General features: G+C 43.6%; 1 protein-coding gene across 1 annotated transcript in view; it reads right to left on the bottom strand.

The window, feature by feature from the left end:
* gpr158a (G protein-coupled receptor 158a) overlaps nucleotides 1-22014 on the bottom strand; it is a gene marked incomplete at its 5' end in the record, with an annotated part of 83519 nt that overhangs the window by 2296 nt on the left and 59209 nt on the right. The window contains 5 exons of the mRNA XM_083777751.1: nucleotides 536-682; nucleotides 1248-1353; nucleotides 4749-4887; nucleotides 8990-9228; nucleotides 10209-10318. Coding sequence (XP_083633877.1) covers nucleotides 536-682; nucleotides 1248-1353; nucleotides 4749-4887; nucleotides 8990-9228; nucleotides 10209-10318 — 741 coding nt within the window. The remainder of the gene's footprint in view (nucleotides 1-535; nucleotides 683-1247; nucleotides 1354-4748; nucleotides 4888-8989; nucleotides 9229-10208; nucleotides 10319-22014) is intronic.

Here is a 22014-nt window from a genome sequence, read left to right as displayed (position 1 = left end):
GATAACAGTGACAGCTCTCGAAAGAGCAGGATATTAGATGATCAACTTTGATATCTGGTGCTCAAATTGTTTGGTGAGAGAGACTTATTCAGCTCTAACAGACAAAACAGAAACCTCTGCTCACATTGGTACGTTTTTCCCAAAGACTGTCAGATCTTACGCCACAGCCATTAACAGAACTGTGATGGCCCATTTCGTCTGGCGTCTGCAATAAAAAGACTGCCATGGCTCAGTATATTTGCCACAGCTGACAGGGATTCAAAACAGTGGTTTGACCAGGTTATACGTGCCAGTAGTTCCCAATCTGTGTCGGGTGTGTGTGTGCGTGTGCGTGTGCGTGTGCGTGTGCGTGTGCGTTTGCGTGCGTGCGTGCGTGCGTGCATGCGTGCATGCGTGCATGCGTGCGTGTGTGTGGGGTGGGGGTTGGGGGGCGGCGTGTTCAATTAATGATTATTTTGTGGGGTCGACGCCTGAACAGGTTGAGAACCACTGGCTTATACAATGGAACATGGGAAGGATTGAGAGGACAACGTACCCGGATGTCCTCAGGGTCGAGGCTGTGCTCGCTCCATGCTGAGGTGATGCTGCTGTTCAGGTAGGAGCCGGAGCGGCCCATGTCCAGCTCATCCTCGTAAGCCTCGGAAGCGATGTCGTCTCGCATGTGTGTGCCGGAAAACAAGAACTGAGAGAGCAAAAAAAAAGAACAGAGGCGTAATTGCAGAAAGGAATAGAGGGTGTCAAACATAAATTACCATAGCGGCTTTTCTAAAATAGCAAAAATAGTGCATTTACAAACTCTCAATTGTAAATTTCACTATTTGCTCGGGGGGCGAGAAGAGAAAGGCGTTCGCCTAATGACGTTATTTCTCAACAACGACCGGCATGGGGACAATTATCCCCTGCTTAACATACTCTACCAAACAGATTTCTCTACCAAACAGTTTCTGCAACTTTAAGGTTGCAGAAACTGTAATTTCAGCAAACAACACTGAGCTCAAAATATTATCATCAGACACAGTAATATCCTCAGTGTTCAACACGTAAATATTGGTCCAAAAGTTAAAGTATCTGTGCTAATATAAGACTTTTCTTTTGCATAATTACTAATGACTGAGTACATCAAAAGTCTAAAATGTCCTTCCTGGACAATGCTGTAATAGCGGTCTAAAAATAAGCTTTCCACACTTCCCATATTCCCTAGACAGGTCAACGTAGAGTGAGCAATGAATCTGGGCTTCGTAGTGTACCTTGGGGACCAGAAGTAGTCCCAGGGTGACTGTTATGGTTAGGTGTGTGTGAGCGAAAAACAGTAACAGCATCCAGTCTGGGTGGAGCTCGGGAGCCAGGGTGAACCTTAGAGAGACAGAGACAGAAAAGAGGGAGCAATGCATTATATTACATTCAAAATAATGCAAAACCAATGGGCACAGTGCAGCGCAGTGTGCTGCTAGCATAGGTTTATCCAATTACTTGCGGTGATGGAAGAAGCACTCACATTTTAAAAGTATCAATACCACAATGTAAAAATACTCTGTTATGATTTGGTATTCAAAATGTACTCATAGTACCAAAAGTAAAAATACTAATTTTCAAAATTCGTAAAAGTCTTTTGAAAATAGCTGGCTACTTTTCAATAGCCAAAGTGCACGTTTTGTAATTATAAGTTATCAAAGTAACTAGCAACTAATGTTATCAAATAATTGTTGTTGAGTAAAAGTACAATATTTGACTCCGAAATGTAATGGAGTAGAAGTAAAAGTATTGACAGTAAAGTAAAACTGCCTCAAAAGTGTACTAAAGCACAGTAAGTAAATGTACTTAGTTACTTTCCACCACTGGTGAGGGGAGCAATGAATTATATTACAATCCAAACAATGCAACAACTAATAGGCCCAGCGCATTGTGCTGCTATATTCATCCAATTATTTGCTGCATGCCAAATGTCATTCCCTGTTTGGGTGTGATAGGAATAATGTTATGCAGGATCATTAATCATTCTGCTTACACAGAGTGTTCTGAAACCTTTGATTCACTGAAACGCCAAGTGAACACTTTGAATCTGATAGATACAGAGTCCCTAATGCATTTATTTTTTTAATATTGATTATTATTGTGGCTTTTGGTCATTATTACCAGAGGTTATCCAACCATGTGCAGGCTGCGAGAGCCCACGCCAAAGGCTTGGATGCTGAGTGCAACAACAAATGCCAGGTGATATCACATACATAACCAGCCGCTGTGTGGAGAGAGTAACTCCCTCGAGTTATCTGAAAACATCAGCTTCATTTGGCTTTACAGTAGATATTGAATCGTTCCCAGAGAAAGTACTGCATCTGACCAATCAGTATAGGCTTATTCTCTTGTTCTTTTTGTCATTCCCAGACCCAGAGAGAGAGAGAGAGAGAGAGAGAGAGAGAGAGAGAGTTGTGTCACGCTTTGATCTTGCCGCAAAGTGTGGTGTTATTGAATGTAGTTCCAAACATTGGAATTCCTCATTGAGATAGAAGGAGAACTTCCACATTAAATTCTTACAATGGGAGTCTATTCAAGTATGGTTCTAGACTCTGGTCACTCCCTCACTAGGTTACAGGTTGATTGGAATTGAAAATAATGTTTCATTTTAAAACAATATTGTAACCAATTCACACAAGGCTTGTACTCACAGCCATTGCCAAAGACTCCTCTCACTAGAGAACGATGGCATCAGATTCCAGTAGGCCTACAGTAAATGTCACACGGCAGCCTCATTACATAAGTTGGCAAATGGCTGAATATAGGTATGGAGGAAATGTCTGGAAGACATGACAACAGGGGTCTAATAACGCTGTGGGTTTCCCTGTGAATCTCTGACGTGACATTGTGGAATTCCATATTTGGTCAAGACCGTCCGTCCATTCTCGCAACCTATTCGAACCGACCAGTGCTATACATTCATTATTCACGCTGCCAGTATGCCAAGGAAATAAAGAATATTTTTTAACATATGATTATTATTTTTGCATGTGAATTTGTGAATTCATAATCTCAGAAATCCACCTATTTCCCACCAATCCACAGATCGATCAGTCTTGCCCAAATATGGAGTTCCACACTGATCCTGTCCTAAACATTATATCAGAGATCCACTTTGGAGGCGTCAATGCCATTATTGCAGCACCCCCGTCTTGTGTTATTATTAATTTCCCATCCACATTCCCTCTCACCCCGGGCCAGACTGTACCCATTACCCACGCTGCGATCAAGGGAAGTCTGGGCTTTAACTGGTCACTGTGGGATTATGTAGCAGGTTGTGTGAGTAACAGGAGTGGATGCTGGAAGGATGCCTCTAACAAGCTGCAGCCGTGTGAGTCCCACGCTGCAACCCCTCAGTAACAACTGGCGATGCTAGACAAGCGCTCCAATTTACTGTACATAAGGGCTCTGGGCTGGCTGCTTGCTACAGGCACTGGGGCTTACACACCACGGCTCGCGAAAAGCCCCATTAAGAGACTTTGGCACAATAGACACACATTGCAAAATGAAAACCGGTTGAAAATCTGACGCCTAACCCTCCCAAGACACTCTCTATGTCTGGTAATACCTCTCTCTCTGTAAATACCTCAGCTACAACCAATTTATTTGGTTACTGACAGTAATATCTTCTCCAATCTTCTCTGTGAAGGAGAAGAAAAAAACTAAAAAACATCAATCATTGTGACGTGGGTAATTAGTGAATAATGTGGTGGAGCACAGCTCTCAATTAGAAGGACTCCAGCTGGGAGTGTCTTTAGCGGTGTCAGCTCAAACAGCTCATTTGTAGTCTGCATGGTGCTATAGTTAGCGTTTTGTGCTGTACACCTGAGGCTGATCGAGGGCCTTACATGAGTGCTTCTCAATCTGTTTCATGTCAACCCATTTAGACCTGAGATTCTACAAATGTCTTCTAAATCTTTGACAGTTTTCTGAAAAACCTACAGTATTGATATAAAAATTATATGAAATTGGCCGCCGTCCCCCATCTGAAAATATGTTGTCCTAGGGATCCCACAGAAGCAAAGTTATGAGTTAAAAACATTTGCTGTGAAATATATATATTCCAAGAATTGCACACACTTTCACGATTTTTCAAAAATAGCAGATCTACAACAGGAGTGTAGTATGGTGGCCTTGGAATCCAACTTGGAGTCCAATATTCTTCTCTCGTTTGATATCATTGAAGATGCGCTAGCAACGCGTCGGTTGGTTTGCTTATGACGTGTGGGCACGTCGGGGGGACTGAACCAGTTAATGGGTTAAGAACCCCTATGCATTCATGTGGACCCCATGAGTAAAATACACTTCAGCGTGTTCAGCTTGCACACTTCCGTTTCGTCTTTACAGTCGCGCACATTTTATCCAATATAAATAGAAACCATATAAGCATAATAGCTTGCTGCTTAGCAGGAAAGGAAATAAAAAAATACATTTAAAGATATTTTAAAATATATTTTCGTGAACGGAAATGGCAGCTTCCTTACTCGGATTTCGGGAGGTGTAGTTCCAGACTCTATATAGAGGCAAAGTGAGTTTAACGTCGCTTAATGCAATCATATTGGACTTTCCTGTTTGGATGTATGGGCTGTCAAGGCCAGAAAGTAGTTTTTTGGCACTCATAGGCGTTCCCGCATAACTTCCTGGTTTGATGACGATGACACACGCATACATACCCTCTATACTATAGAATTCGGAGATTCGGAGGAATAGTTGTCTTACTACTCGAGACTACTTACCTGAGGACGTAGAAGATGGCCGACAGGATGAGCTCATTGTGGACAGCGATGGTCAGGTAGCGAGGCTCGTGGAAGACGGACGGGACGGTCCTCACGGCGTAGCAGAGGTATACCGTCCACAGAAGGAACAGGAACTCCGCTACGGGACGGTGAGGCAAGAGAGAGGCAAGCTAAGGGTTAACCACTTCCAGCATACTATCAACCTGTTTCAAATCAAGGTCCATTATTTATTCAGGCGTTTGAGCCACAGACCAACAATTGATGAGATTTAGCCTCGCAGATCCAAAACTTTGAATATTATGATGTCGTTGGATGAGATTTTTGTTTCCATGCTGCATTAATGTGGTATACCATAGGAGAGATGACAGGCAATTCTCTACATTCTTATCTCTACTTGTAGTGTAGACTTCTTGTAAATTCGGTAATGCAGATGTTTAACAATAATTGTACTCTTATGAGCATGAAATGAAACCAAATGGGTTTGATGATGTTATACACTACCAACACTTTGATCTAATAAGGGTCCATGTGGTTACCACCCGGAACCCCCTCAATGACCATTGGTCCCCGGACCACTGGTCCAAAAACATCACAGGAGTTAACAGCCGCCCTATTAGCATTCTGCCAGTTCTTGCTAAATTAATGGAAAGATATGTATTTAACCAAATTCAATCATATTTCTCTGAGAATGTATTGAATACTGACTTTCAACACGCCTATAGAGATGGGCTTTCTACATGTACAGCACTGACACAGTTAATAGATGACTGTCTAATGAATGTGGATTCTAAGACACTAGTGGGGTCTGTACTGTTAGATTTTAGTGCCGCGTTCGACATTATTGATCACAATCTATTGCTTGACAAACTTTCATGTTATGGTTTTACCTTATCTGCACTAAGGTGGATAAAAAGCTATTTATCCAGCAGATCACAGAGAGTATACTATAATGGGAGTCTCTCAGACACTAAACATATTCACTATGGAATTCCACAAGGAAGTTGCTTAGGTCCTTTGTTGTTCACTATATTTACAAATGACATGCCACTGGTCTTAGACAGGGCCAATATAGCCATGTATTCTGACGACACTACTTTGTATGTGTCTGCCACTAATGTGGAAGATCTGTCTGTAGCTCTTAACAAGGAACTACAGAACATATCAGAGTGGGTGGTGAACAATAGGATGGTCCTGAACATCTCAAAGACCAAATCCATTGTATTTGGATCACAGCATACAGTATGCTCAAGTCAAAACCCAAATTGAATCTGAAACTGAGCGATCTAGCAGTTGAGCAGGTAGATGAAACAAAACTACTTGGGGTTACATTAGACAGTCATCTAACATGGTCTACTCATATTCAAAACATAACTAAGAAAATGGGAGGGGGTTTGTCCATGATTAGGAGATGTGCTGAGTTTTTAACTCCAACATCTGCTGTCCAGGTCATCCAGGCACTAGTGATATCCCACCTTGACTATTGTCCAGTTGTGTGGTCCAATGCAGCTAAAAAGGACCTGCGTAAATTACAAATAGCCCAGAATAAGGCAGCTCGCCTTGCCCTGAACTGCAATACTAGATCTAGTACATAAGTACACTGTTCACTTAGTAAGAGACCACACCTTCGCTCAAGATTAACAGTTTATTGAAACAGAATGAGATGAATGCATGGAGTGGAGTGGAGTGGAGTGAGGAACCCAAGGTAGGGCGAGACTCAGGGTGGGGGCGTAGTCTCTGGAGCTGACGGTCATCTTTGCTCTATACTCGGAATGAGCGGCTGGTCGTCTCTGCTCCGTCACTGCCCCCCCTGGATTCCTAGAGAATCGAGGCGGAAGGAGGAGGTTGGGGTGGAGGAGGATGGCGATTTTGAAGAGTAGTGAAAATAGCCGATCTACAAGTGCAGTACTCACAACCCATGTTTGGTCTGTCGTGGAGCAGAAAAAACAACTTGGTTGAGAGATCGCAGGTGTATTTATGCTGTGGTGATTACACCAGGGATTGGCTGGGTGATAATGAAAGGCAGGTGTGTTGATGAGGAGGGAGGAGTTGTTGATAATGAGGGAGGAGTGGTTAAGGTCAAGCGGAAGGAGGTCTCTTCTCCCGAAACTACGTTGTATAAATACAACTTCCCTTAAATCATCAGACGCTGTCATGGCTGTTGGTGGAGTAGAGATTAGCTGCTAGTCTGGCTGGATTTTTTAGGAACATTTGTTCAAATAAAAAACCAAAATGCCTATATAAAAATATTCATTATACCAGCGATAGACATATACATAATACCAGACATGTTGCAATGGATCGATTTACAGTGCCTAAGCCAAGAACTGATGCAATGAAGAATACAGTCATGTACAGGGCAATGACTTTCTGGAACTCTCTACCAGTATGCATCACAGAAATTAAGGGTAAAAGGCATTTTAAGAAAAGACTGAAGGACTTTTTGTATATATGGTAAATTGTAATTCTGTTTATGTCAATATACCAGTTAATGTAATCTAGAGTGAATGCACTAACCGTGGTTGTTATGCTTTAATGTATTTCTTTTGTGATATCTGTGATATATGTTGTTTTTATAGGCATAACATGGCATTTTGGGGGGTTGCCAGTTTGGTAAGTGTGTTACGATATGCCCCACTTCAAGCAAATGAAGCATTGTTGTTGTGAGGGTCGCTCTTATCATCATACATCATCATACATCATCTCATTCCGGCCTCAAAACTGGCCATTCATTGGCAATGGCATTAAATGTTGTGTTAGGACAATGTTTGTGTTTACACAAACCCTCAAAGCTGGACATACTAGGCGGGGCTAGCGCCCCTCAAAAAAAGGAGATGTTTGATCAAATCTAGCATTGTGAGTTTGTAGATCGACAAATGTTCAAATTGCCGAAATGAAGTGGTTAATGTTTTGTAACAATAATCAAAATCTACAAAGTAAATAAAGTGTTGTAGTAGATTAAAAGTATGATATGATAAGAAGTATGATATGAAGCCCTGCATGGCTTGTTTCCATTGTGGTCCTGTGTGTACAATTCATAAAGATTAGATTATGCACTTTATCAGTGTGTGACATGAGATTTTATGACAGTCAGCCACACAACTGTATGCCTATTGCCTAATACAACTGTACAAAAAATATCCATAATTTGTGTGCACAGTGCACACTATGCAGTCATTTCCCAACACAGAGGAAAATTCTGAATCTAAAACCCTAAAAAAGCTCACAACTCGGGTTGTTAGCTTGTAGATCCGCTATTCTTTCCTGCTAGGGCAGGCATGCCTTGACATTTTGCCTATTGATATATGCCTTGGCCATATAACGTTTAAAAACCACCCCAACATACATGGCATCGGCACACAGGAAAAATAACATTCAACAAAAGCCATTAAACCTGTGATGTAGCTGGACAGACATTCTGTGGATGCCATTTTGAACATTGATCAGAGGCAGCTTCAATAAGGCTTCATAAATCCCCTCATGGCAGCTCGGGCTTATAATGTCTCCTGGGCCAGCCCAGCCTGACAGCGATAAACACCTGTGTTTCGCCACAAAAGATTTGTCACAATTATTTTGACATTCATGGTGCTTGTCTGCGTGAACGTATAGGGGCTGCCACGGTTTGATTGAGCTGCATGCGCTCCTCGCGATAGCATCAGCGGCATGCATTATACGCCGCCGCGCACACAGGGAAATAACATTTGTTAGCTTTGTGTAAAGGAACGTGGGGAACATCCATCAAAGCAACCTGACATATTGTGATATTTTTACGCGTGGCCTCGCTGCAACAGTTCCATGTTCAGAGTCCTCTGAACATGGATAGCAATGAGATGTGTTTGAGATGCTCAAAGTTTCTGGTTTCCCTTTGAATATCCTAACCCAGGAGAGTGTCCGAGTGAGCTACATTACCAGTGGAGAGAGGAGAGTGCTGCCAAATATAAAGTGTTCTCCTTCGTCTGCCCAACTCGCTCTCATTCACCTCTTTTTGGTACTGGTAGTATGGCTGCAAGACAGTACTTTCTACTTTTGGCACTTTAAGTACACTTAATGGCACTTTTTGACGCCAATACCTTAGTACTTTTACTCAAGTGCGTTTAGAATTCCTGACTTTTATTTGTAACAGAAGCAGCATTTCTACTTTTACTTAATTAAGTAAAAAAATTGATTATTTTTTCCACCACTGGTACGGGGAAGGATTTTACACTGGTATCGGTACACCTCTCTAAGTGAAATGTGGTCCTTACCGACGCCCATCATGTAGTCCCAGCGGTCCAGCAGACACATGCTGAACTGCAGCCCGTCGGGGGTGTAGCCCACATGGATGAGGGCCAGCTTGCGGTCGGGGCTCTGGCAGACGGCGGAGGTCCAGGCCACCAGGAACCACACCACGATCAGCAGGATGATGGCCAGCAGGCGCAGCACGTGCCAGCTGGTCATGTACGGGATCCTCTGGGCCGAGCGTGACAGGAACACCTTCAGCACCCTGCGTGCGCATGTATGGTCGGTAAGTTAGAAAGGATAGAGGGCGGACCAGGTATACGACAGCTTCCATTTCAATGGAAGTTGCTCAGTGGCGTTTTGATTTCAAAATTTGGTGGTCAAATGCAGAAGAGCGTTCTTCCGGGTGCTTCAAGCTACTTTCATTGAAATGAATAGGGTTTACTCGTGCTAAATGCCTGCAGTACCAGCTTTGACCAGACGGTCAACGCTAGCCAGCCGCTCTGGGGGCTTGCGTCAATATGGAAGAGGTGGCATGATGATCAACCTTTTCAGGCCGTTTTCTTTGTTTGTTTGTTGATTATGTTGGTTTGACACAGTAATTGGCTTATGTTTTTATGGGGGAAAAAAACACATTTACAGGTATTTAATAGGTCTTAAAAGTACTTAAACTGTCTCCTGTATACACTTTGGACATAATGAGGTTTCCACACGCCAGGGAAGATGTATTTTTGGAAAGTAAAAAGTATACATTTACTCAAGTAGGTACACTTTTTAGGTGTTTCTTTTTACTTTACTGGATTATTTCCAATTTTCAATACTTGTACTTCTACTCCAGTACATCTCAGGGGCAAATATTGTACTTTTACTCGACTACAATTATATGATGATACAATTATATATTTTATTTATTTATTCATTTTCCTTTTTTTTATTATTAATAGCTGATATTTAAACAGTATATGCAAAGTTAAACAATATATTTATTTACACTTCTGGCATACCTGGCATAAACATTTTCAGAAGGGGGCTTCGTGGCTAAATGCATATATCATTGTGGGGTCCTTGACATGATAAACTTTGAGAACCACTGGTGTACAGTATACAGTACATGCCCGTGTGTGTGTGTGTGTGTGTGTGTGTGTGTGTGTGTGTGTGTGTGTGTGTGTGTGTGTGTGTGTGTGTGTGTGTGTGCGTGCGTGCGTGCGCGCGTGCGCGCGAGCGCGTGTGCATATTTGTCTATACCTGTACAACTTGAGTGTAACGGTCCCATAGACGGTAGCAAAGCCCAGCAGTCTGACCCATCTGAGCAGGATACAGCGGAACACACTGGGCTGGAAGTACAGGATCACCACCTGGGAGAGGACAGGAGGAACATGGCACGACCAACCTGATGTCATTCTGATGGCAAGAATTGTTATTTTCATCAACGTTTGCCTGTTATCTAGTATAGCTCTCCCATTACCAACATGAATACAGCATGGAATTGTGGACAATATCTTATCGTATACGTTTTGGGTCTGAGAGGCTAAACCTCATCAAATGGTGACCCATGACTCAAGTGCTGAATAAATAATGGACCTTGATATGAAAAGATTTGAAAACCACTGATCTAGAGAAGATGGTAGCTTCTGAATAGGACATAAAAAGCGAGAGCTGCCCCTGCTGTGCGTTTCCATCTGCTTGGTAAATGTGTTCTCTGGGTGTAATGGGACATTAAATCTTCTCAAAACAGTGTGAAGTCATCTTGATTAAATGCCTTCTGTTAGTGGTTCCAATTCCGGTTCCTTCAGTTTAGCACCTACAGTATACTAGCATGCGGATGTCTGTCTTCATCCATCTTCAGTTAAGCATCTGCAGGCCTACTGTAGGTCCGTCCCTGCTGTAATCAAAGTATGCATGCGCTAATTCATGGTGTGATCAATCAGGCAGTGTGCCAGCTAAATCTTGTCAGGGCCATTTGTTTCCGCTGTCAGAGTTACCACAGTTTTATAGCCTAGTCCAGGGGGTCCGGGACCCCCAGGGGGAAAAAGAAAAGACCAAGTACAAGTATTGAGGGTTTAAGTGCTCAACTATCTGAAAACACACATGAACATGATGACTGATGACAGTGCTGTCTGTCAAACAAGCCTATGAAGCTAGGAAATCCATGACAACATTGAATCTACAATCTCGCACACGCACACGCGCACGCGCACACGCACACGCACATGCACACGTACACACTTCAATCTCTCACTTCTGTCTGAAAAATAAAATATTATTTCACTAATCCACATTTTCGTATTACATTATGCTCCAACAGCCTGCTATTAATACACAGTACCAAATGAAAAACAACCAACCATTGACACTATAGGCATCCGCTGGATTTAACCTTAATTGACAATGAGGCGTGCAGCTGTGTCTGGCCTCCCACTGTCCCACAGACCTACAGAACATCTGGCATCATCATGCTCTAGTCCTAAATAACAGAACACTGCGCTGTCAGTGAGTGGAGACATGCAGCTGCACGGGTTTACTGCAATGTAGATGCAATGTCATTTTATTTTATGGTATTTTATTTTATGTTGTATATTATGTAATCTGCCTAATCCTGGGTTAGTTTAGTAGTAGTAGTAGTTTACTAGTTTAGTTAGTTTAGTATTCACTTGATCATTGTTTGCGAACTATATCATGTCGGTTTATTGTCATTTATTGTCATTGTTTATGCAAACTGTAAAAAGTGTCCTGTAAGTCCATAGACCTAAAGAATCAATCAATCATAGACATACTCAGGATGAATTACTTTACTGTTCATATAGCAGGCTGTCCAGAATTGCACTAAGACTGATTTCTGCGTTCTCGAGAACCGGTGCTCTCATCCGAAATGCCGAAATAGCAAAAGTAGCAAGACTTTTTGTGTGAAGCATAGTATGATCAAGTAGGGTGCATGTTCATTTTATGAAACATATATTGGGATAAAAAGGCTTCTGTCCAACAACTACAATATGCTTAGGCTTACAGTGAACTGTTTCTACATAAACAGGGAGCAAGAAGCAATGTCCATCGGGGCTACATGTGCAAGAGGTGTCGGAGTGTCCGTTAGTGGAGCAGAAGGGAGTGTTGCACATGCTACAAAGGACAGAACATTCAGCGGAAGAAGCAGTGGGAAGCATGAATGTTCTAAATGAGATACGAGACACTATTGATATTGACCATGTAGTGAATCACTGCTGAAGTAGATCGACTAGTGTAGCCTCAGCTGAACCATGCAGTCCACCGTGGGATCGATAATACAGTACAAATACAAACGAAAAAGGTAGAGCAACCGTATATATGCAGTATTCAGCTCCTCTCACACTGTCTCAAAACGGGACCCTTAATTCAATGTGCACGTTCGCCGTGCACGCCCATCCATGCACATCCATGCATGATGACGTGATGTTTTTCAAACATTTAATGACTTTATCATGGCCCTCAGACGTGTATTAAAAGGTTTTAACCAAGAAATGCACTCCAGTACCATTGGACCTAACAGGTTGCTAGAGATATTTAGCAATGAGACAAAACAGCTCATGCATGTTTACACTTAAGATCTTAAAAAAGTGCTTAAATGGAAGCCATGCCCAACAACCCTGCTGGGCAGGCAAAACACGAGCAGTCGTTCAAAACATTGCGGAGAAAGAAAGAGAGAGAAAAAATCCCTATGATGAGAGAAATAAACAACAAAGAACAAACAAATGTGAGGCAACATATGATTATCTGCCTATTGCAGATGTGCAGAGATCTCCCCTGTGGGATAGTTAATGTTAATCGGATTAGCCGAGGCATTAATATGTTCCCGCAGGCTCAGGGCTGAAGACGCTGCCATGTGGATGTTGTTCTGCTTGCTACTGTAGGTTTGAGTTCAGTTCAGGGACATGGACCCCCCCCCCCACACACACACACACACACACACACACTCGTGGTTCCGCTCAAATTCACTCCATCCATTTTTCTTTATTATTTTTTGATGATATTTATATCAAATAAGCCTAGAATCAAGCTATCCAGGCTCCTGGTGAATGAAACATTTGATTATGTGGAGTGCCGTGATTTTTGTCTCTCCTAAAACATGATCATCATAGGTATGATCATAGGTATGAATATACTTTAAAAAAAAGTGTATAGTTTATATAGTATAAAATTATGTTTCTACAGTATGTGGCCACACCCACCAACAAGTGTACCTGGTATACCTTAGCTGCACCTCCCACCTGAACTTAAGCCTCGCCCACAGCTGTGTGTTGTATAATGGAGGAGGGGTTAGGGAAGGGGTTAGGGTTATGATGCCACAAAAATGGTGTATTTTCAATTTGGCCTTTTGACGGAAAGGCTTTCAGCTTTCAGGAAGAAACCCAAAATACACAGGGAAGACATATTTGAATATTCTATACACCGGGGGGTCTATTAGAGTAATGCTAACTCCATAGTGTAGCCTAATGCTTTATGGTGTCGTCCACTCACAGTTAACAGTTTTTGTATAATTCTGCAAACTGTTAATAAATCAATCGACATACAAAACAGAAAAAGTAAAAGAAAATATCACGGCACTCCCATCTTCAATTATATATATATATGTTAGTTTGTTGTTCAGTTAAAAAGGACTTTAAAATATGGTCCTTCAATCCGGCTCGAAGGACCATATTGAAAAGTTCGTTTGTTGTTCAGACCACCCAAAATGCTCAAATTAAAGAGAGTTGACATTGACTTTCAAGGTGATATTGGTGTTTATTTCACAATTCCAGAAACCGTGGTTCTGACACAAAAAGACAGGGAAAAAATGGAGCATATCAATACTCGGCATTTAAACAATGAAAGTCAGGTATTGCAATAAAGTAACTCAAAGCATAATGTAAACAATACAATAAAGAGCTTACATTTCTAGTGAGCAGAAATAATCAATAATAAGCAGACTTGGCAACCTGACTGTAGAAAGTAGCAGTACAGTAAAGAACCTGGGGGTTATTATTGATTCTGAATTGAATTTTAATTCACACATTAATCATACCAAGATTGCCTTTTTTCACCTTAGAAATATTGCACAAATCAGAGCCTATTTGTCCTTGGACGATGCAAAAACGCTAATCCACGCCTTTGTTTTTTCTCGGCTTGATTACTGCAATGCACTTTTTTCAGGACTGCCTAAGAAAACAACTGACAGATTACAACTTGTCCAAAATGCAGCAGCCAGAGTTTTAACTAGAACTAAGATGAGAGAACATATTACTCCAGTTTTGGCATCACTGCACTGGCTTCCGGTTGTTTTTAGGATTGCTTTTAAAATTATTTTACTTGTCTATAAAGCTCTCAATGCTCTCCTACCTACATGACTGCCTGCCTAAATATGTCCCAAACCGCCCCCTAAGGTCTTCCACTGCTGGCCTGCTCGCTTTGCCTAAAAAAATGGCAACTAAAAAATACGGGGAAGCAGCTTTTTGCTTCTACGGGCCGTCGGCATGGAACAATTAAGCTCCCACTGTACCTTCGTCAGGCAGCCTCTGTAGACATTTTTAAAGCTCAGCTCAAGACCCACTTCTACAACATTGCTTTTAATTGATCTTTTATTTTGTATTTCTTGTTATTCATGTCCTCACTGTATTGCATTACTGCTTGTTTTTTAATGTCGTTGCCTTGCTTTTCTTTTATTCTCCATTGTTCTGTAAAGCACTTTGAGCTGCATTTCATGTCATGAAAGGTGCTATACAAATAAAGTTTTATTATTATTATTATTATTATTATTTGGTCAGTGACGCATGGCTTGGGTATGGAGTGGAGAACTGTGAGTGAAGTGTGTGTTTGTAGGGGAGCATACCTGAGCTGACAATAGCAATCAGCCCAGAGTGCTGATGGCAGACACGGTGATTGGTGCACCCACTTTGAGAAACCCTGGACTAGGATATATATAAAATTTAGAATTGCACCATCCCTGTGTTACTGCTGATGTAGGATATATCTACAGTATGTTTCGCCAAAATAGAAAATATTCATAATATATAGCGAAAATATAATGAGAAAGAAAAATGTATGAATAAGTTGGAAGCTGAAGATATACAGAATATAAATTCATGCAGTGGGAGGATGAGCAAGTTAGCAAATGTATCTTGTTGGTTGCAAATTGCCCTTTTGTTTGTAGGTGGATGGAAAAGTCATTATTTTCAGCACCGCAGGAGTGGGTGGCACACACAGTGACAGCAGTGGTTCTCGGCGGCATCAATCCGACACCCCAAACCCTTACACTAACTAACCGCAAGCATGACGCAACGCACTTTCTAGCCGTTTAGTTTTAGATGACGAAATTAACACTGACAGACGCAGGCAGGCAGGCAGGCAGGCAGGCAGGCACACACACACACACACACACACACACACACACACACACACACACACACACACACACCCTGGACCAAATTTCTCAGCATTATATGTCCGTCAGACAGCATGGCTTTCTGGGAAGAGGAGGAGAGCCCATGAACCTGCAGTAACCTTAATGCTGACCTCACCCTCCCTGCTAGTTTGAACCTTTCATTAATAATCAATGCTAAGTGCTGCGAGCCGCACGGCCTCCCCCCCTGTGGGACGCTAAAAGGCTTTGGTGTCGGCCGTTCTTGCACAATCGCAAGTGTGTGAGTGTGTGTGCGTATGTGAAGGGGTGTGTGTGTGGGGGGGGGCAGAGAATACCTTTCTAATGGACATCGATATCAAGGAGACCTTTATCAGCATACCCACACACACACACACACACACACACACACACACACACAAAGCTTGCTGCCCGGTTTGACGTCGTCGTCGTCGTCTCCCCCCCCCCCCCCCCCCCCCCCCATCTCTCTTACAGCATGAGTAGTAGTAGAGTAGTGTTTTGAAAAGTGCTGAGTCAGACATGACTGTTTCTTTTTTTTTCTTTGCATTGGTATTTATTGTTTGTAGGCTATAATTTCCTATTTCAGTGATGTATTGTTTTGCCTTGGTAATTATTTCCGTTGCTGTCTGATTGTTTGATTTGGTTTGATTAATGTTCTGTCCAACTAACTGGTTTGCCTCAGGACAATGACGTCAACACGCTGAGCGCCTGTCTGATGAACGCCAGCTGTCTGATCAGAGGGGCGGAGTTTCCCATTATATAAATGAGGACTATAGTCATTCCAGGTGAGAACTGAGAGGGGACAGACATGTTGTGCAGAGAGAGACAGGCTTTTGTTTGTGCTTAATGTGTAACCCAGCAGGGGGGGGGGGGGCATTTAAGTGGAAGCCATGGTGGCCATGCCATAAGCCATACATGGGCAACTGGCGGACCCCAGGGCCCTACCTTCACTTGATGTATTGTGGCCCTGCAGGTTAATATCAGAATACTGATTGATTTCAGCTGTTACAATTCCAAACATGCAAACATGACACGCTTTAATTACTTCAGTCAATTTAGTAGCTGAATCACTAGTATTACAATTGTATTATCTTATTTATGTACAATGTATTTGTATTTAAGTTCATGTTATGTATAACTAAATGTCCTTCCTCTTACAACTAGGGCCCAGTGCTTCAACGTAGGAGCGCCTCACTGGCCCCATGGGATATTCCCAGCCATGAGCGTGCAAAGGAAAGTCACTGAGGTAGTCAAGTAGCTCCACAGTGGCAAAGCTCCGGGGCTTGATGAGATTCGTCCAGAAATGCTGAAGGCCCTGGATGTTGAGGGGCTATGGTTGATACGCCTTTTCAACATTGCGTGGAAGTCTGTGGCAGTGCCAAGGGAGTGGCAGACCGGGGTGGTGGTCCCACTGTTTTAAATGGGGATCAGAGGGTGTGTGCCAATTACAGAGGTATCACATTACTCAGCCTCCCTGGGAAAGTTTACGTCAAGGTACTGGAAAGGTAGCCTGGCTAATAAGCCAGACTCAAATCACACTGTCGTGTGGTATTTGAGTCTGGAGAGGCTGTGTATGGATCTTGTTTCCCGGGGGGCGGGTTCAAACATTTTCTCTTTGACGCAAATGGTCAGAGCTACTGTCAGTCAAAGGTCTCAAGCATTGAAAGTCACTGTACCAAAGCCCGCCCATATTGCATACCGTGTCCCGATTGGCCGCCCCATTTCTCTGGTGTAGGAAATGGGCGTACAATTGAGCCTCTCCAGACCGTAATCCGCCGGCAGGCAAATTGTTTTTGCCAACGGCTGATTCGGTCTGGTTTATTAACCAGGCTACTGTAAAGGAGAGTCCGGCCGATAGTCAAACCTCAGATTCAGGAGGAGAAATATGGATTCCATCCTGGTCGTAGAACAACTGCCCAGATCTATACTCTTGCAGGGATCCTGGAAAAGGCCTGGGAGTATGCATATCCGGTCTACATGCGGGAGTATGGGGTGAGTCGGACCTTGTTGAGGGCCATCCAATCTCTGTACTCCTAAAGCGAGAGCTGTGTCTGTGTGCTCGGGAGTAAGTCGGATTTGTTTCCGGTGGGGGTTGGCCTCCGCCAGGGCTGCGCATTGTCACCTATCCTGTTTGTGATTTTCATGGACAGGATCGCTAAGGGTTGCATCACTGCTTTTTGCAGTTGATGTGGTCCTGATGTCACCATCGGTCCAAGACCTTCAGCTCTCACTGGACTGGTTCGCAGCAGAGTGTACGGCGGCAGGGATGAGGATCAGCATCTCCAAATCTGAGGCCATGGTTCTCAGCAGGAAACTGGTGGATTGTGCAGTTCGGGTAGGGAATGAGGCATTACCCCAGTTGAAGGAGTTCAAGTATCTCGGAGTCTTGTTCACGAGTGAGGGGAGGATGGAGAAGGAGATCAGCCAGAGAATCGGAATGGCAGGGGCGGTATTGCAGTTGCTGTACCACACTGTTGTGACGAAAAGAGAGTTGAGCCAGTAGGCAAAGCTCTCGGTCTACCGAGCAATCTTCGTTCCTACTCTCACCTATGGTCATGAAGTGTGGGTCATGACCGAAAGAATAAGGTCGCGAATAAGCGGCCGAAATTAGTTTTCTTGTGGCTGGACGGGTGGCTGGCATCTCCCTTAGAGATAGGGTGAGAAGTTCAGTCACACGAGAGAGGATAGGATGCCTCTCGGTCGTCTCCCTAGGGATGTCCTCAAGGCACATCCCACTGGGAGGAGACCCTGCATGGGCAGAACAATGCGCAGTTGGAGGAAACATCAACTCACTAATGTTGCTCTGGAGAGGGACGTCGGGAACACTGGTGGAGCTGTTGCCCCCGCAACACGACTACGGATAAGCGGTTGAAGATGGATGGATGGATGGTGTGTGTGCACCGTTTTTGCAGTGTTCTGTTCTTTTTCACTGTTCTGTATGAAACCGTGCACTGCTGTAGGAACCTTACAACAGAGATACATTACTGGCGCTCTGCTTGTGTGATTACAGACCCATGAAGATAGAAGTAGATGATTCCCTGAGTCCCCGAGGATTGGATTCGGTGGTGGCTGCCTCGTTAACTGCTGATTGAACATTGCAGATTTTGCACACTTGATTATGGACAGTTTTTAAGATTGTAGTTGTTGCTGGTTGATTAAGTGATTTTGTAGTACTAGGGTTGTTGGTACATGAAAATGGTTTTCATACTTCTAGCTATCTATCCTTGCTCATGACACAAGGTATACTGTCAGTGGTGGAAAAAGTACTCACATGTTTTACTTAAGTAAAAGTATCAATACAAAGTATAATTACTATTTAACATGTAAAAACACACCACATAATGCACAGTACACAGCGGCTGCTATGCTTAATCTATATTATGTTGTGTACCATGTGGAACTTTTTTATTAAATTTTTTACAGTTGTACTTTGTAAAGCTTGTAAATATCTAAGACCCACACAGAAAACCCTTTACCTGTACTTTGTGTGGCAAAAGCGCTCAAACTTTCCGTCTGTCTGGGTGTCTTTACCATTTACATTAAGGAACACACACAGGAATATACCTTCAAAACCATGTAACATGCTGCACGGCTGGTGCAGTGCCTACACAGGAGAGCAATAAGTCGACAGCGATGGCGTTAGTGGTATAATAACTACAACCTCAACACAAACACAAAACGCTGACCTTTTCACTGTGCACAAACACTTGGTCTGCGTCACGCGGACATCATGGCCGGTGGGCCACCACCAAATAAGACCTCCCACTTAGGTCGAAGCATGGTGCACGCACGCACGCGCACACACACACACACACAAACACACACACACACACACACACACACACACACACACACACACACACACACACACACACACACCAAGTCATTTTGTGCTAGACTGCACTTGATAATTAGCTATTTGCTTTGGGGCACACGGGAGATATTCAAACACATTACACTTTAGTTTCATGAAAGAAAGCACTGAGTAGAGTGGGTGGATTCTTTAATTAGAACAACACCGCCAGCACCAAAGAGCAAACAGGTTTTTGTAATTGACTTCTAACGTGAGGATAATAAAGATGTTAATGTGGTGGAGAGGGTGCAGGGATCAATACACAAGCTGATTGATCCCCTGGCAGGACCCCGTTCCTACCAATGTCGGAGTCTAACAAGGTATCGATCACTGGTGAAATGAGGTCAATACAACCAGAAGATGGTAAAATAAACTAATAATACCAAAAAGCGGACTGTTCCACTTTTCCTAAATCGTCTTTTCTCTACTTTGTTGTAACGTTTAGTTTTTTCATAAATTAACGCCCTACTCTCAGCCTCACACAAAAGCATCAAAATTTGCTTTCGATGGGTGAAATCGCCCCTGAGCTATATCTCTGAGAAATATGGGAGGGGATGGGGAAGGAAGCCTCGCCCCCGGTGCAAGCTTTTGAGATTCTGAATCCTGAAAAGTAAAGGTTGTTCACATAATGATGTTTCCACCCGACAGATTGCTTCTGTCAAAGTGGCAAAAGATACATGACTTTTCCTTCAGCAAAGTGTTAGTTATAAACGTAATTTCAACTGAGAGATGGAATTAGCCGTCACTCAACAGCTCCAATCAGATCAACGTTACCTTGTCCGCGCCCCTTTAAAAGGACGTCTCCTCCTTCCCGTCATTCATCTGTGCTTCCGTTCAGGTAGCACACAGACACGACCGAGAGCTCATCTCAGCTCACCATCAACATCCGTCATTTTTCCAACTAACCGTAGTTCAACATGAAGACAACAAAATTCCTCCACGACCGCAGCTTTCATCCCAGGACACACCGACGGGTGTTTCGCCAGCGTCCCAGGCCCTGCACGCCTCCATCAGATACAGTATCATACTAATTACTCGCTACTGCTTTTATCCACTGAATGGTTCAACCCACATAACAAACGTAACTGCTAACAGCCCCCCCCCGGCTCGCTTGCTTGCTGCTGCTCCAGTGCTTTATTGTATAAACGCGCGTTGCCGTATACAAAGGCCGCTCAATTCTACACTGCTACAAGTGGCGTCTGGGCGATCATGCACTAAATGTTGCTTTCATGGTTGGGTGCGTAGCAGTAGGCTACTACTAGTCTTCATGTGGACGTAGTATAGATCCATCCAAGGCAGCAGGATTAAAAATACACACAGCGACTGGTTTGCCCACAGTATAGAATAGGAGTGACGACACGCTCGTATAGTTGTTCCTTTGGCTGGAACTATCCCATTGAGATAGAACGAGCACTTCCGCATTCCATTGCCACAGGAGTCAACACTAGCGTCGCCACTATCCTAGACTACTCTGAGTATGTCCGCTCGTGCCCGTCAGGCAGGTTACCACGTCTGCTCATTATAAGCGTCCCAGGCTCGTTTTAGTTAAATCACTTGCCGGGTGAACGTCGTCGTTTAAACCCGCGGCTCATTCGAAGCACCCTTAGTTTAACATGATGGTAAACTATCTGACGCTGTCGGATCGTTTTCATAATGATTCAAGATAGTTGTTGTGGCTTGTTTTCGAGGACTTGGCCGCTTGTCTCTTCCAACATGGCAACTCCTTGCCCCATTCATTCTGCCACGGCAATCTGCTAGTGTTCAGATTCATGTTCAATCATGCGGATTGTGGTGAGATGCGATCGTAATCGTAGTTTTGTTTTTCGGTTGGTACTTTGATCAATGATAAACAGTAAAGCAGTCGCTTTGTGGCGGTCGCTTATTGACGTACCATTTAACGTACGAGGAAAGTGTTTCTCCTTTCAGTGGACAGTGGGTGCATATTGATATTGGCTTATTATTTTGCCAGTGGCCCGCGGGTGCTTCTGATCCTGCGCACCCACGGAGTTGACGCCGTCGAGCGTGAACACGTTCAATTAGCTGATCTACAAGCCGTGTGCGCTTCACAGGTCGGAGCTCCCACTATCAGCTGTGGTTTATTATATATTATGTCTAACCCCCTGATCGACGTTAGACCCTCACGTCGTGAGCTCGTAGCTCTGTAGTGGCCAAGAAAGAACTCTCCATTATTACATTGACAACTGTCAATGAAGGGAAAATGCTTGCCATATTGTCCCTCTTTACGCCATTTCGTCTCCTATCATTCACGGCATTTAATGTTCATGCCGGCACCGTTCGTTCACTTGACCTTTCATCACCTAGTCAACTTGAGCTAGCCCTTTTTTCACCAGCGCCCCTCACTTCACACGGGTGTGATTATCACATTGCGTTTGCTCAGGAATCGGCTCAAGTGCGCGGAGCGGCTTCCCGCTGTCTCCCTAAATCGCTCATTTAGGACTCGTCACGTTTCACTCAAACGCGAGATTTGATTTGCCATTCACACGTCCGTCGCACCCCAGCTTCAGTTAAGGCTACACAGGCAGTCATCTCTCATGGTCACGACATGACCAAACCGCAGCATGCATCACTCCACTCACCCTCTTCGACCGCTTTCCGCATTCAACACGACAGTCACGCTAACTCGATGCAGGTATAGTGCAGAAATATACAAATGATTTGTCTTCAGGGTGGTCGTGTTCCGTCTGGTATTCCTTGCTACTCACCCGTCAACTGCACTGTTTCTCCTGCTCCAGCCTCAACTAAGTCTTAAGACTCCACTCACACTCCAACTGCTACGTTGGTCCGACCGAATC

The sequence above is a fragment of the Protomyctophum parallelum genome (genome assembly GCF_964188405.1).
Source record: "Protomyctophum parallelum genome assembly, chromosome: 12".
Classification (NCBI taxonomy): domain Eukaryota; kingdom Metazoa; phylum Chordata; class Actinopteri; order Myctophiformes; family Myctophidae; genus Protomyctophum; species Protomyctophum parallelum.
The sequence above is the reverse complement of the archived record's forward strand: the minus strand, read 5'-3'. Positions and strand labels throughout refer to the sequence as shown.